The sequence below is a fragment of the Cnephaeus nilssonii genome, assembly GCF_951640355.1.
Source record: "Cnephaeus nilssonii genome assembly, chromosome: 8".
Classification (NCBI taxonomy): Eukaryota; Metazoa; Chordata; class Mammalia; order Chiroptera; family Vespertilionidae; genus Cnephaeus; species Cnephaeus nilssonii.
Genome location: NC_137079.1, coordinates 19,123,482 through 19,138,294, shown reverse-complemented (window position 1 = coordinate 19,138,294; position 14,813 = coordinate 19,123,482). Strand labels below are relative to the sequence as shown.

The window sequence follows — 14,813 nt, the reverse complement described above, 5'->3', positions numbered from 1 at the left end:
CAGAAAGGCAGATGAGCTGGAGGAAAAGACTGGGGCAGAAAATAAGAACAGCTGAAACTTGGATGCAGAGGGGTTCTGATTAGTAGAAGAAGCAGCCAGCAGGGATACCAGTCCTTCTGGTTAGTAACATTTGACGAGCTTATTTTCCTTACCTGGAGACACATATGGTCTTGCAGTTGAGTTTGGCATGCCAGTGTTGACCTCTGCAAAAAAGAAAAGGTGATAGGATATTATGATGTATAATCAGGAGTCCAGGAACTGGTTCCACAGCCTGCCTTCAACCGAAAAATGGGTGTAATAGGAGGAAGTATTGCAAGGGGGTGATGAAAGGCAGGCTTTATCCAAATCCATACAGAGGGTTAGAAATGCAAAGAAAGACTGTCCAGGCAAGCACGTCTTCTTTCTTGAGCAAAGAGCATGAGATGAACTGTGCTAGAATAATTAGGAAGAATTTACTGCCCCCACTGGGGTCAGAGAAGGTGAAGAGGTTGGGGGCTCCTCCTTAGAAAGGAAGGCAGAAATAGCAGAACTAAGAACATCAAAGCTGTAGTCAGAATTTTAGAATCATAGGTCTTTGGAGAATTACATTTTGGTTCAAAAGCAAAAGCAGGCAATGTTTCTAGTTGGGATTGATGGAAAACATCAAGTTCTGGCATTCAACTCTACGTAAAATTTCCAATAATAATCAAGAGGGATGCTTATCATATGATAGACATTTCAGCTGTTCAGGACAGGACACAGAATAAGTAGGCAGCTCCCACCCCAAGGAAAGGAAGAATAAACCTGTACACTCTGGACACACCATTATCACGGGACTTGTTCAAACTCTGACTTGCTTTCTTACCACGTTTGTGGTGATAAAAAGAATGATTCTATTGTCTAACTAATTCTGTATTCATTCAGTCCTTCTGAAAAAGGTTTTCCATTTGTTAAGATGTAATATTTCCAGTAAGGCATAGTTTTATGAAACCTAGAAAGATGTAGAGATGATAAATACCATTCAACCTTCACTGTGTGTATAATGATTATTTAGTGACATACTAGTATTTTACTATTTACTAACAAAAAGATAAATTGAATCCATATATATATATATCTCACACACATTACAAAAGTTACTAGATCCTACTAAAATCCTAAGCAGATCAAATATGCTATCAGTTAATAGTCTGTTAATCATGGAGTTAGAAATGTTCATGATCAATGTAATTATCTTTGTATATAGATATGACCTTTTGGGATTTCCATGATAGGACTAGTAGGTAAGAGAAATTAATTTAATGGGGTAATCATTTTTAAACCTCAGAAGCTTCTCTAGGGATAAAAGGTTTTGTGAAATTGGAAGGAAAAAATGGCATATGAGATCCAGCGGGAACGCTGAAGAACAAGCATAGGTTAAATATGAATATATAAAGATCAGAAATATACCTGTAGTAAGACCAAATGTGTATTTTTCATGCAAATTATGTATGATGGTCCTCTCTAATCAAGCATTAGAAGGACAAAGCGTTCAAGTGATTACTATCAAGCCACCAAAGTTGCCTACACAGGTTCTTATATCCACTACAAATGGGACAAAGAGAAAGGAATCAGTATGTGAGGGTGTATGACATCCTTTGGACTTTCTCAAGCAGCAGACATTAAAGGGGATAGTCTGAGTTGGTAATAAGGCAATATCTGTTTCTAAAGTGGCTACAACTAGCTTTCTTGATTAGGGCCATAGAAAATAATTACTTTTCTTTGCGAAAAATTTAATTAGAGAGAAACTTTTTAACCAAAGATTCACAGCATTTGTCTTTCTTTATGAAGAGCTAGAAGATCCACATTCGCAAGCAAAGCGCCTACATTGGGAGAGATGCTTCCTCATTCTGTCCTTCAGGACTCATCAATGACATGACAGCCAGACTGAAGAAGTAAGCTCAGTCACAAGACTTGGGCAGACGGCCCAATCCCAGCATGAATGACTCTTCACATTTATTTCTGACAAACTAAGTAGTTGGTCACTGTGACCTTCCAAGGAAAAATATATTAGAGCTTTTCTGTCTTTTGCATAAAAGATACCATGTTAGAGGAAAGGTTAACCATAACGTTTCCTTTTTAAACTGAACATTACATTAAAATACCAGAACAGGAAGTTACTACAAAGATGTATCTATACAGAGACAACTTAAAATAACCTCCATTGCTATAATTAGATATTTATCCTGGAGACCTTTAAAAATACCTGTAATGATTATAGTTCCGAATGAAAACCTCCTGATTTATCTTGGGGGAAATATAAGCTTAGAAGTTACATACTTTATACTAAAAGAATCTTGCTAATAAGAAAAGTTCATCTTTTTATTAAAACCACTCAGCAAACATTTTCATGGGTGTTTGGAGTAGAATTCATAGATTTAGACAACGACCTTTTGTTATAAGTGTAATTGAAAATAGTTTTATCTTAAATTTTATAGATTTAAAAGTATTAAGTCCTGCAATCTCTTTGATGTTTACTTAAGTATCATGTTTTCTCATAGCGATTTGGAATATTAAATTTGTTAATTTATAAAGGACATCTCCTTCATTAGTGCAAAATAATGAGGATTTAGAATCATCAGGAATTGGATACAACTTATGCTGAGTAGGCAAGTAAACATAAGGGACATTAGTATATTTGTAATGTTTGAATGCTTTCTTAATAAATTGGAGCTGGCCTCAAGAAAAAGTTGCAGTGTCTGAAAATAACACCTTCTGGAAAGCAATTTTTGTAATAATTAGATATGCATGACTTGTTTGAAACTTCACCATGAGCATAATATAATAAATATAACTACTTAAAACAAAGCACATATACATATATACAAACATACATATGATGTTTCTGTGTACATTCAAATATTAGATTATGTGACTGTTATTCTAAAATTACAGGCCATGGTTGTGCATACAAAGCATTTGACCCAGTCTCATTTTTAAAGATTTTAAGATAGGTACACATGTATTAGCACTGATAAAGAAGACTTCAAGAACATCTTTGAGTGTTTGAATTCTTGCTCATGAGTGCTTACTTTAAAGTAACTAGGAAATTTTAAAATTAATAAATAGTGGAGATTAAATAGATTCTATGCATTAAAAAGAAAACTCTATTCCACTCATATTAGCCTTCTTGGGATTCCTACATAATACACCAGACATGGAGACTACTATACAAATTATCAAACATATTTTATATGCTTCTCAGTATAACTATAGGTTGTTCATCAATTCTATAACATTTGCAACAACTTTGTCACCTGAGGAGAAAAGGTGAGGCTAAGCCCTTTACTCAGACAAGACAGTTTTTAAAAGACCAATTGATATATTAATCAAATTTTATAAAAGTAATATTTTTATGCTCATCACAGATGAAATAGCTTTTTATTGCTATGAGTCCAATTTCTCCTATGGGATCTTGAATCTCAAATAATTTTTCTCCTGATTAAAAAAGAAGAAAACCTACTAGAAGACATGATTGATTAGTTGTATATTCTCCTGTATTAATCTTTTAAGAGGCAGCAATATTTAATTAATTTGAAAACCAAATAAATAATAGCTAGGTCTATTATTCTTCTCCCTAAGATGATACCCAGGAGTTTCCATGGAACTTCTTAGCTAAGAATTCATTGCTAAATTAAGGATTCTTATTAAAAAAACCAAGCTAAATGAAATAAAAATAAACATACAGTGTATGAGCTTTGTAAGCATAGTGCACATGGTGTACATGGCCTTTTAAACTGCCATGTTTGATTTCATAAGAGGAATCCCCTTGTAGCCATCATGTAATGATGACTCCCTATGATATTCTTTATTATATGAAAGCTCAACTGGACTTTTGTTAGGTTTGCATTATTCCAGAAGTAATTAGCTGCTCCCATAGGTTTAGATCTGTCTATTGTATGAAAATTCTTTTTTTCCAAATAAGGTAGGGATTAAAAGGCATTGGAAAGAAAGAAAAGATATAAATTTCTAAAATATAACTTAATCAATTGATTGGTTATGTATATTATTTTCTAAATGCTCGAAAATAATAGAAATATGGTCATTGTTTCACTCAAGCATGAAATGATTCAAGGGGAATTTCTTAGTTGTTGTTTTTTTTTCCAAATCATTTCATTTAGTTGATACTCTAAGTGGATTTAAACAATGAGTTTCATTTCAGAAAGTTCTGAATATTGAATAGAAGATTTTTATGATATGCTAATTTTATTCTAATAGTTATTGAGCTGTCTTAATGGGATTAAACATAATGTCACATAGCAAGGTCATCTTACTACATTTTTAAATTTTATTTCTGGGAAGAAAATAGTGTTCTTTTTCTCTCTAAATAAGTATTTCTTATAACAACAGACTCCCTTACATGTCTTCTCCTAACTCCAGCCATCCCTCCTAGAATATTATACCAAAATATATTCTAAACATATTGGCTGAAAGAAGGCACCTGTGTGAGAACTTAAGTAAATCACAAGGAATTGTTTGCATAGATGGAATTAGAACAATGAGCTCCAGCAACATACCAGGATCTTTCACCAAGGCTACCTGTAAAAACATGATCAAACCACAGTTGTGTACTTATTAGAAATACGGGAGAGGTGACTAAGACAACACAAAATAAACAAAATTATTGATATGTTGTAGAAACAAACATCTCAAAGGAGTTCTATGTAATGTAATATTTTTATAACATTCATACTTCCAAATCTTTTTTCTAGGACCGCCACAGAAAAATAAATTCTTGAGAATCCCACTCTCGGAGTCAAAAGTAGGTATACATCAGGAAGAAAATGTACAGCCATGTGACAGTGTATAACCACAGTAGAGTGTTCTTTTCCTCCCTAAATGAGTGTTTCTCTGCAACCTCTGCCCAGATTCCTAGGGAGACAGGGATGAAACAACACAGCTAGTGCCTCTGAGTCCCACCGAGCTCAGGACCCAAGCTAACTTCAATGATAACCAGCCTTGATCTGAGCATAGCAAATTCATAGACAGCAGTGGAAGAGGGTGAAGGATCAGAATGACTACATATTTTCCTTTCAGTTGCACTCTAACTAAGCCCCTGCAGTGTCTGAGAAGAGTCTCCCAATACACACAATGCACTGGCCTTGTCAGTCATGGCACCTGCCAAGCCACCTGCTCTGATGAGGGCACTCCCCACCCATCACCTCTGACACAGGGGTGTTTCTAGTTTCCGGTTTTACTCTCCTGGCCTGAGCCCCTGGTGGGTATAAGAGGAGAAGGCAAATGATTTTTTAAGCTCTCTAGGTCTTTCCATGTGGTCTGGTACAATAAGCTCTACCAATCAGATTCTTGCTATGGGGAACTAAGGCAACAATCATACAGGAAGAGTTAAAACTGACAGAATACCTTAAAAGGAACCATGAAGAAAAAGATGGCTCAGTGGGATCATAACCAGGTCAGAGTTTGGAATCATGAAGAAGCAGAGTTGAAAGTAGGAGAGATGAGAAGATACAGGAAACAGGGGAAGAATCAAGAAGTTGCTGAGGCACATGAAAGCCAAAAACAGAGAAGAGCCACAAAGTCCCCTTGTTTAAATTCACAGAGATGCCTTGGGTTCAATTCCAACTCTTTGAGGCCTGGTTATATTCCCCATGGAATTTCTTTCTCCTTATGCCTCACACCAACCCTTCAACTTTTATTCTGTACAAACCAAAGAATCTACCTTAAACCCTGGCAAACACAGTTAGAGTGAGCTATACTGGACCAGGAATTAAAGGAATCTGGGTCCAAATCCCCATTGCTACTAAATATCTTCTGGTCCAGAATGTGTCTGTCTTAAGACATAGTCTAAGTCTCCATTTCTTCTTAAATACAGTGAGAGGATTGGATAAGTGTGAACTTTTCCTAATGGTCTAAGAAACACACGCACACACACACACACACACACACACACACACACACACACAAACACACACACACAAGACCACCTCGCACTGTAATTGAGATTCTTCATTCTCCTTCAGATGCTTTAAATAAGCCAATAAGAATCCTCTCCCTGAAGAATTTTAGTTGGTTGTGGAAGAATGGCCTTCTTGCAATATTTCATGAACTTCTCTTTATTCTTGTCAGGTAAAAAAAAAAGATATATTATGAAAAACATGCCTATTTCCATTTCTCTACACTATAATTGGTTAATAATATATATATTCAAAAACAAAACCAATTCTTGAATGAATGTGCAAAAATAATGTTTCTTCTATGAGAGAAATGTGAAAAGCCATATTTTCCAACTTTTGGCACCTCCAAAATTATTTAAAAAGGAACCCTATAGTTTTCTTCCAGAAAAAAACTATAGGGTTAAATAATTCACTGCTTAATCCAGTAAAACAGGAAACATGGAATAATCAATATAATACTACTGTAAGCACTCAGGGAGACCATGACACTTACTCTAATTTGATTTTCCTGGGACTTTATGGTATGCATAGCTACACATATCTGTTCCAAGTGTCAAAATCATAATTCAATAGCATTTACCATGAGGAGATACATTAAGCTACTAAACATGGTATGATAAGAAGAAAAAAGATAAGCCACTGAAATTAAATTATGAATTTGTGTTTCAAGTAGCATCCTATAAGACTCCATGTGGCATAAAAATACTAGCGAAAATCTATTGCTTAACCAGTGCTGACTAAAAAATAAAATGATGTTATATTTACCCATATAAATTTTAAATGGCTTTTACATTTTTAAACTATAAGCACAGCTCCTAAAAATAGTATTGGAAACTAGTACCTTTCACTGTCGTCCTTTACTCTCTGTGGAGGGAGATATTTAAAAGGAAAGTAATGGGTATCATTACACTGCAATAGAGCAGTTTATTGGGAAGTCCTAAGAATTAACTTGGATTTTCCCAACCCTTCCATATTTTTATCTCACTCCTTTCTATCTATCCTATTAAGTCAACTGACACAAACTACATCTATCAGTCTCCCATGGAGTTGACCCTGAAAGTTGGGGAAAGTTACTCTTTCCTGCTGGACCAGCATTTTTACGTTATCACTTTAAGAGATTGGGCCTTTGCAGTGGACACGCTTTGTCATCTATTACCTAGAAGCAGGGCATCTAGGCTTGGTTTTAGCACAGACAACAGGCTTGTGAAGGCAGTAGTGAAGTGCTGGATTCAGAAAGAAAAGGAAGCTCCAAAGGTTTTGAAGTAGCATTTTATTATTACAAGAGATTTAGATGCTCACTGCCAGCACATCCTCAGCTTCTATAGATGACTCCATCTAATGGAGTACTGGTGTGTTGTGAACAGAAAGCCACCAGCTGCGGGTCTTTCACTGTCCTCGAATATCTCAGAGAAATTGTCAGAGGGTGGGTGGTAACAAGTCACTCATTTGTTTAACAAATATCTCCGGGCACTGTTCTCAGGAAAACAGAAGCTAAAGTTTATACACAGTAAGAAATGCTTTGCCTCGACTCTTAATTTCAGAATAGGCCAAAAACAAACATACAGACAAACAAACAAAAATACTGAATGGCCTCACTTTCTATGACCTAGAGCCAGATGTATTAAAAATACATCTAAGCACATAAAAATTGCCAAGGTTGCCAAAAATGAAACAAGACTGTATTGTTTACATATACAATATACATCTATTTATACATAATATACATATATGTAAATATATACAATACACATAAATTCTGTATAAACATATATATTCTGTAATAAATACACATGCATAGATACATATTATATTGTTGATAGAGCTAAAGGCTTGACTGCCCTCCATGACTAATTTAAGGGGATGTAGAACTTCTTTCTTTTAGCGACCAGTCCTGTCTCTGCCATTCATGAACTTATCCAATTTTTTTAAAAAAAAATCTATGCATATTTCAGGTTTTTATCACCTCAGGGAATCTCAGAGAGTTTACAATATATTTAAAATATATGTTTTCTTATATTTGTTCATAATGAGATTTTACCACACCAATTTATTACAAAGCTTACCACATAACGTCATTATCCCTCATACAGATTCAGAAACAGAATGTAGTAGGGTATCTCTTACCATTTGACTCCACAATGGTGATATTGGCAGAGGCACTGTCATTTCCTAATTTGCTGGTCACTCGGCACATGTATTCCCCAGAATCAGCCAGTGATGCTTTGTTAATGCGAAGTTCTGACTTCCTATAAGATCAGGACCAAAGTGGTGTAAGTATATTTCACAGATATACAGTGATCATCAAAATATATGTCTCTGTAGTTTCAAAGTTCTCAAACTCCCCCTCCCCATTCTATATACACCATATTAAAACACAGCTTACTAGTACACAGATATATAATTTACCAAAAGTAAAAGTGAGACACTTAGCATTTAAGTTATACCATGGATATAGCTTTAATTTTATCACTCAAATCAAGAATTTAAAAGAATTTTTCTCTTTATTCCTCTATCACCAACATTATGCCTCAGATTTTTTCTCAACCCAATTGGTAAATTTTCTTTCCTCTGTATTTCTAAATGTCACCAGCCACTAGGGTTTAGGACAGTAAAAAAAAAAAAAAAAAAAAAAAAAGTGTTTCATTTCTTACAAATCTGGTAAGAGCTGACACTTAAGGCTTGAATAGATTAAAATGCTCTGCACTTCTTTCTTCAGTAGAGTAACATCAGGAATTATGTTAATTTTGAATGAAAAGGATTTATCACTTCCAAAAGAAAGGGAATTTGTCTTTCTTTAAGGCTCATTGCTAGAAGCATAGTACCACACAAATGGTTCTTAATGTTGAAATAAATATTCATGCAACAATAGCACACACTTTTATTAAACTCTGCACATTAAATCAATGTTCAGCATTCTTTTTGAACACAGGCAGCATTTTGATTGCATTTGTCTATGTTTTACTGTTGCACATAGCCTATAATTTAAGCAGTCTCTATTATTTAAAAACTCATATATACTGGGATTGGCTCCGCATTTACTAAAACCATTTATTTTATTATTTTCTGTAACTATATTTTAATAGGATGAGGTGACTGTTACAATATAAAGCCTTTTACAAGCATCCTTGTATACTCAAGCCTGGTACTGACTTGACTGCGTGGATGACAATAGGGAGAAAAAGAAGGCAGGGAACAAAGATGGCAATTCAGGATTATATGCAAACCTCCCGTAAATTACACCTTCCTAGTTTTCAGTGAATTTTCCGGTCTTTTGTCACATAATATTATTAATTAAATCAGAGTCATTATTCCAAGTTTAATTCCTACTATTCTCTTCCATTCTATCAAACTGAGCCAACCCACCCAGTTCCACATGTAAGCCTTATGGTCTTCCATCTTGGTGCTCTTGCATGTGTCATGTCTTCCTCCTCGAGTGGGGACCCCCCAATTCTAATCATCCAACTATTAGCTGACATGAGTATGGAAGAGCCATCTCAAGTGCCAATTCCTTCTGATAGCTCTGAGTACCTCTCTCATGATCCTCATGGTGCTCTCAGGATGTCTTATCTCTCATGTTAGCACACACACTTTAAAGGGGAGTCCATAATTTAAACTTCTCGGTGTCACTGCTTTGTCCTTGGTGCATCCTCAAACATTATTAGATAAATGTGTGAATAAATGAAGAAAATATTTGAATGTTCCCACTTAAGCTCTCTGCAAGACATCATGTTTCTATTGCTGGCTGTAGGAAAGGAGGATGCACTATTAAGAGGGCAGAAATAGTCAGAGGTACTCCAGATCAAGGGCAGCCATAGTCAAATCAACATGTGGAATGAAAAATGAGCTTCATGAGCTATAACTCAGAACACTGTCAATAGATAAACTGTAGAAAACAAAACAAAGTGTACTATGCTCAAATAAGTTTGGAAGATAGGTTAAACAAAAACGGGCTTTCTTTTTTAAAAAATCCTACATGGTTTCTCAAATTCTTTAATATGTTAATATATTCTGACTTTACAAGAGGGAGTGTAAGTTTCTCCCAAACTTATTTGACCATGGAATCTTTGTCATTCACATGGCTTATCTCTCTGTATAAAAGGCTAATATGCAAAGTGTCCCCTCAGGAGTCGACTGGGAGAATACGAGTTCAATTGCTCGCTATGACTTGCACTGAGCACCAAGGGGCAGTGTGGAACATAGCGGGGGACCAGCAGCACTGGTGGGGCACTGAGGGAGTGAGGGAAGGAGGAGGTGGGGAGGCAGGGAAGCGGGGAACCTGATTGGCCCTGATCGCCAGCCAGGCCTAGGGACCCTACCTGTGCATGAATTTCATGCACTAGTCCTCTAGTCTGTTAATATTTCCTGAAAATAATGGTCTACAGAACATAGTTGATAAATAGTGAACCTAATATAATAACGACCTTGTTTATCTATGTAATGAGAAGAAGACCCAAGGGCCATTTATACAGGGACATTCACATATTAATCAGAAATGTTATTCACAGAAAACTTTCCCTGAAGTACTAGTATATCCTGATAAGCCAAAATAGACCATTTGGATGGCAAGCATCCTGGCAAGTAGATACTAAGATTTAATAATAAAATGTGACAGCTTTTAAAATAATCAAAATACAACAATAATAGGGTATTTAGTCCCCTGTCAAGTTCTGATGACATTTAAGCCTGTTTTGAGGTATTCAAATCTAGTGCTTTTTAAATGAGTTATCAGCTATTTGTACACTTTGTACATGACAAGTTTACTTCATGACAGACGTCTATGAAGAATAATGAGAAACAATGGAATCAATATTACAATAAGCTTGTCCAGCCCCAAATCACATGCTTAACTGAAAGAATTTTCATTTATGACCATGGAACCACTAACAATAATTGACAGATAAGTTATGAAGGATGGGGAATAAAATCCTGGTTTTCAACACAGAAGAAAAAGAGAATTTCTACAATAATAGTAATTTTTTAAGCCCCAAAACTCTGAAATAAGATTATTAAGACAACCGTCTAATAATGTAAAACACCCCAAGATTAAGATAATTCCAAGAACAACCCTTCTTTCCTATTTATTTAAATCTAAGAAGAGTCCTTTATGGTATGTAAAGAGTTCTTTCTTGACCCTGTGTCATTATTATTTTAACTATTGAGCTGAATCAAATGGTAAGAAACATGGTAATCAAATTTATAATCTTAAAGTTAATTCTTAAAATCAAAATTCTCCCAACAGATCTGGGCAGTGTTTTCTGGAATACTATTCCAAGTAATACAAATAAATGTTTTGCTTAAAAAAGAGAGAGAATAGGAAAAAAATTGTTCCGTGCTCAGATAAATGTTGCATTAAACAAAGTTAAATAGATTTCTTTACAACAGTGTCTTTTCGTTGTTTTTATGCAAATATGTACTGTGACTTCCTAAGGAAGGCATGATATGTGGCTAAGGAATCCTTTCTATAAAGAACACCCTCGGGAATTCTAGCACTAAACATCAATGGGCCAAAACCAAGATTCAATTTAATCAAGCTAAGCATAACAAATACATTCAGGTTCAAAAATCATTATCAGAAATACAGGCTGCAAGAGACGTGTATTGACAACAATATATACAGAAAAAGGGATTTCAAATTAGTCATGCATTTAATATTACTCCACTTTAAACAACTATTAAAATTTAAAAAATTTAAAAAATTAATTTATGCAATGTTTGGTCAAAAACAGAATAAGTCAAATTAGATAAAAGTCTCAATCCACTGCTCACAGGCTGGATCTCATCTAGAATACTGAATTCTGTTTTGAAGTGGCATTTGATGAAAAATATAAATAACTAGAGGACTTTAGAAGAGGGTGATCAGAATGGAATAAGGCACAGAGGAGATTCTGTTAAAGAAACAGAGGTCCCACTGACAGGCAGTTATGAACAAGGTATGGGTAGCTATTTTAATGTATAATGTATTTCATGGTTGTCATCTAAAAAAGAAAATTATTGGGAGAAGCTCTTGAAGGAAAACTACGCCTTAGAGGAAAAAGAAGGCATACTTTAAGCGATAGTCTAAAAAATGAGCAGGGTAGCTAGTGAAAGAGTTAGGTTTTCTTTTTGGAAAGACTGAAGTCTGGATAAACACCTGTCAAGCATCCTCTTAACAAGAATGTCTCTATGCAGAGAAAGATTAAATTAGATCAGTGGTTTCAACTATTTTAAGAATCCTGTTTTAAAATGAAAGCTTAAATCAGCACCTCATATTTAAAAATATGTTAAAGAGAGGAAGTATTCAGCTCATGGTGGTTGGCAACCCTTTTTGGAATCCAGCGGAAACAAGATTCTCTAGGGAAATAATGGGTAAATCATTGATTGAGGTGCTCATTAGTAGGGCCCCTTGAATGCTGATCATATGTTTAAACTGAGATTCTTCAATCTTTGTGTCCTAGAATAGGAATGGGAAGTACTGTGGCAAGAGAATAGAAATAGACAAAATTTTTATTGAAAATTATATACTGAAATAATTTGGGGCTTTGATAAGTATGGATACAATGGTTTTGCTTTACTCTCAACAAACTACAACACAAAGGAGGATGTTAACTGGAAAAAAAAATTACTGAAATTCCCTCCCAATCATAAAATTAACTTTTGGCTCTTTAATTGATAAGTTGTCTGAGAATCTGGGAGGGGTTGATGTTTTGGTGGATTTTCATTTTCTCAAACTATTAAAGAGTTAATTTATTTTTTAAAAGTTTAAAACAATGCTTTAAATAAGCTCCTGATAAATGTTAGGTGTTATTATAATCACACTGTACATTCCTGCAATGTTTAATTTTTATAATAAGCATACATTACTTTTGAAATCAGAAAAAAAGAACACAATGTAAAAATAACTGAATACAAACTGATTTATAAGTGAAAGTTCTAAATATTAATTTCTTTTTCTTCTTTCATATCGAAATGCAAACTATGTTCCTTCGATAAGTGCTCACTAGCAAGATGGATTCACAGTTTCAACAGCGACTCTCATTGTTCTTACTTAGCCATTCTTCCACTATAGTTGACATGTCGAGACAACGTCAATGTATAGGAATTAGTTGACATAACTCCATTCCTCTGATCTCTAAGGAACCACATATGAGCTGTGTGTGTGTGTGTGTGTGTGTGTGTGTGTGTGTGTGTATGTATGCATGCATGTGTCAACACAGCTTCAGATACTGTGGAACTGCCAATAATGAGAAGATAAAAGAGACTTCATTGGCAATTATTACACTGTATAGAACCAGGCAATACACCTAATGCCTCACATAAACCATAGGAAATAGGCACTTGGTAGTCCCATTTTGATAGTATATGGAAGGAATTTGAGATTTTCTTACTTATAAAGTTATAGTGACCTCCCAAAGCAGCTAAGCTAAAAAGAGAAGGGTATATGGCCCTAGCTGGTTTTGCTCAGTGGATAGAGTGTCGGCCTGCAGATCAAAGTATCCTGGGTTCAATTCCAATCAAGGGCATGTACCTTGGTTGCAGGCTCCTCCTTGGTCCCGGCCCTGGTTGGGGCTCCTGCAGGAGGCACAATGTGTTTCTCTCACATCGATGTTTCTCTCTGTCTTTCCCTCTCTCATCTACTCTCCCTAAATATCAATGGGAAAATATCCTCAGGTGAGGATTAACAAAACAAAACGAAAAAAAACAAAAAAGTAAAGAGAAGGGAATATGCATTAACTTTTTCTACTTTGGAGTAAAAAAAAAAAAAAAAAAAAAAAGCAACAATTAACAACAGAAAAAATAATTTAAAAAATTTTTAAGAAATTTGACCAAATAAGTAGAGCCAATTTTAAACAAAATTAAAAGCTGCAAGAACAGAAATAAAGAACTGAGAAAAAATTAAGGGCATCCCAAAGTGTGTGTGATGCACAAGCAATAGGAAGTCAGCATTTAATAAGGCTGACATAGAACCAGTGTTTAAATGAGGCCAATCTGACAGCCCCAGACATGAATCTGCCACACACCAGGCTCTTTAACCAGTTTGCTTCATCAAAGTCATCCACCAGGCAAAGGAAACGAGAACAAAGGAATCAGCGGACACATACCACTGGGGCAGTTTCCATTTCTTTTAATTGGTCCCACACATTGGTTGGCCAAATAAAACAAACAAAGGCTCCAACGTGAACTCAAAATCATAGGAAGAACATGTAGGAATGTAGTTTATTAGTAGGAGCAGGGACAGAAGGGAGATAAGACTTTACAAAATAATAGAAATTGCATATTGTCTCGAAAGCTTTTCATAACACTAAGGGATTAAAAAAGAAATCCTGGCTGCTACGAACAATCTAGATTATAAAATGTGAAAAAGAAACCTTAGACTAAGGCCTGGAAAAGAGTCAATGCTTTACTTAAATAAAGAGAATCCCAGAGAAACCCTACACCTCACACTAAAATTCACCTCTGCTTGTTGATCACGGATCTAAAGATAGAGCTCATTGCTTCTTGGCCTTTTTGCTAAGATCAAGTGTAAGTAAGATAAAGTTTAAGTCAAGTAACCAAGTAACCACTGCAAACCATTAACGTTTTGGATAGCATGGTAATGAAAAATTATACATATGTAGATGCAACCAAAAAATATGAATGCTTTTATTAAAAACTTCATTCTATGCTTAATCACATCCCTAGCCCTGTGTTGTGACTTCACTGTAGGTAGCAACATCACAAGTATTTGTGAAAAGACGTGGGACAGGGAGTCAGACAAACTTCAAACCCAAGTTTTACCATTCATTAACCTGAGATCTACAGGAAGAAACAACTTACTACATTCTCAGGATCTTTATTTTATTTTATAAAATAAAATATGTTGTTGTTTTTTTTTATTTTAGGAGAGGAAAGGAGAGGGGTTGA

The 14,813-nt window shown here is 35.1% G+C and overlaps 1 protein-coding gene across 6 annotated transcripts in view; it reads right to left on the bottom strand.

Annotated features, from left to right (window-relative positions):
* Positions 1 to 14,813, bottom strand: part of NRG1 (neuregulin 1) — a gene marked incomplete at both ends in the record, with an annotated part of 981,791 nt that overhangs the window by 142,292 nt on the left and 824,686 nt on the right. For 5 of the 6 annotated variants that reach the window (XM_079779291.1, XM_079779290.1, XM_079779292.1 and 2 more), the window contains 2 exons: positions 153 to 203; positions 8,058 to 8,179. In XM_079779291.1, the coding sequence (XP_079635417.1) occupies positions 153 to 203; positions 8,058 to 8,179 (173 nt within the window). The remainder of the gene's footprint in view (positions 1 to 152; positions 204 to 8,057; positions 8,180 to 14,813) is intronic. The other variant, XM_079779295.1, reaches the window with a different exon arrangement.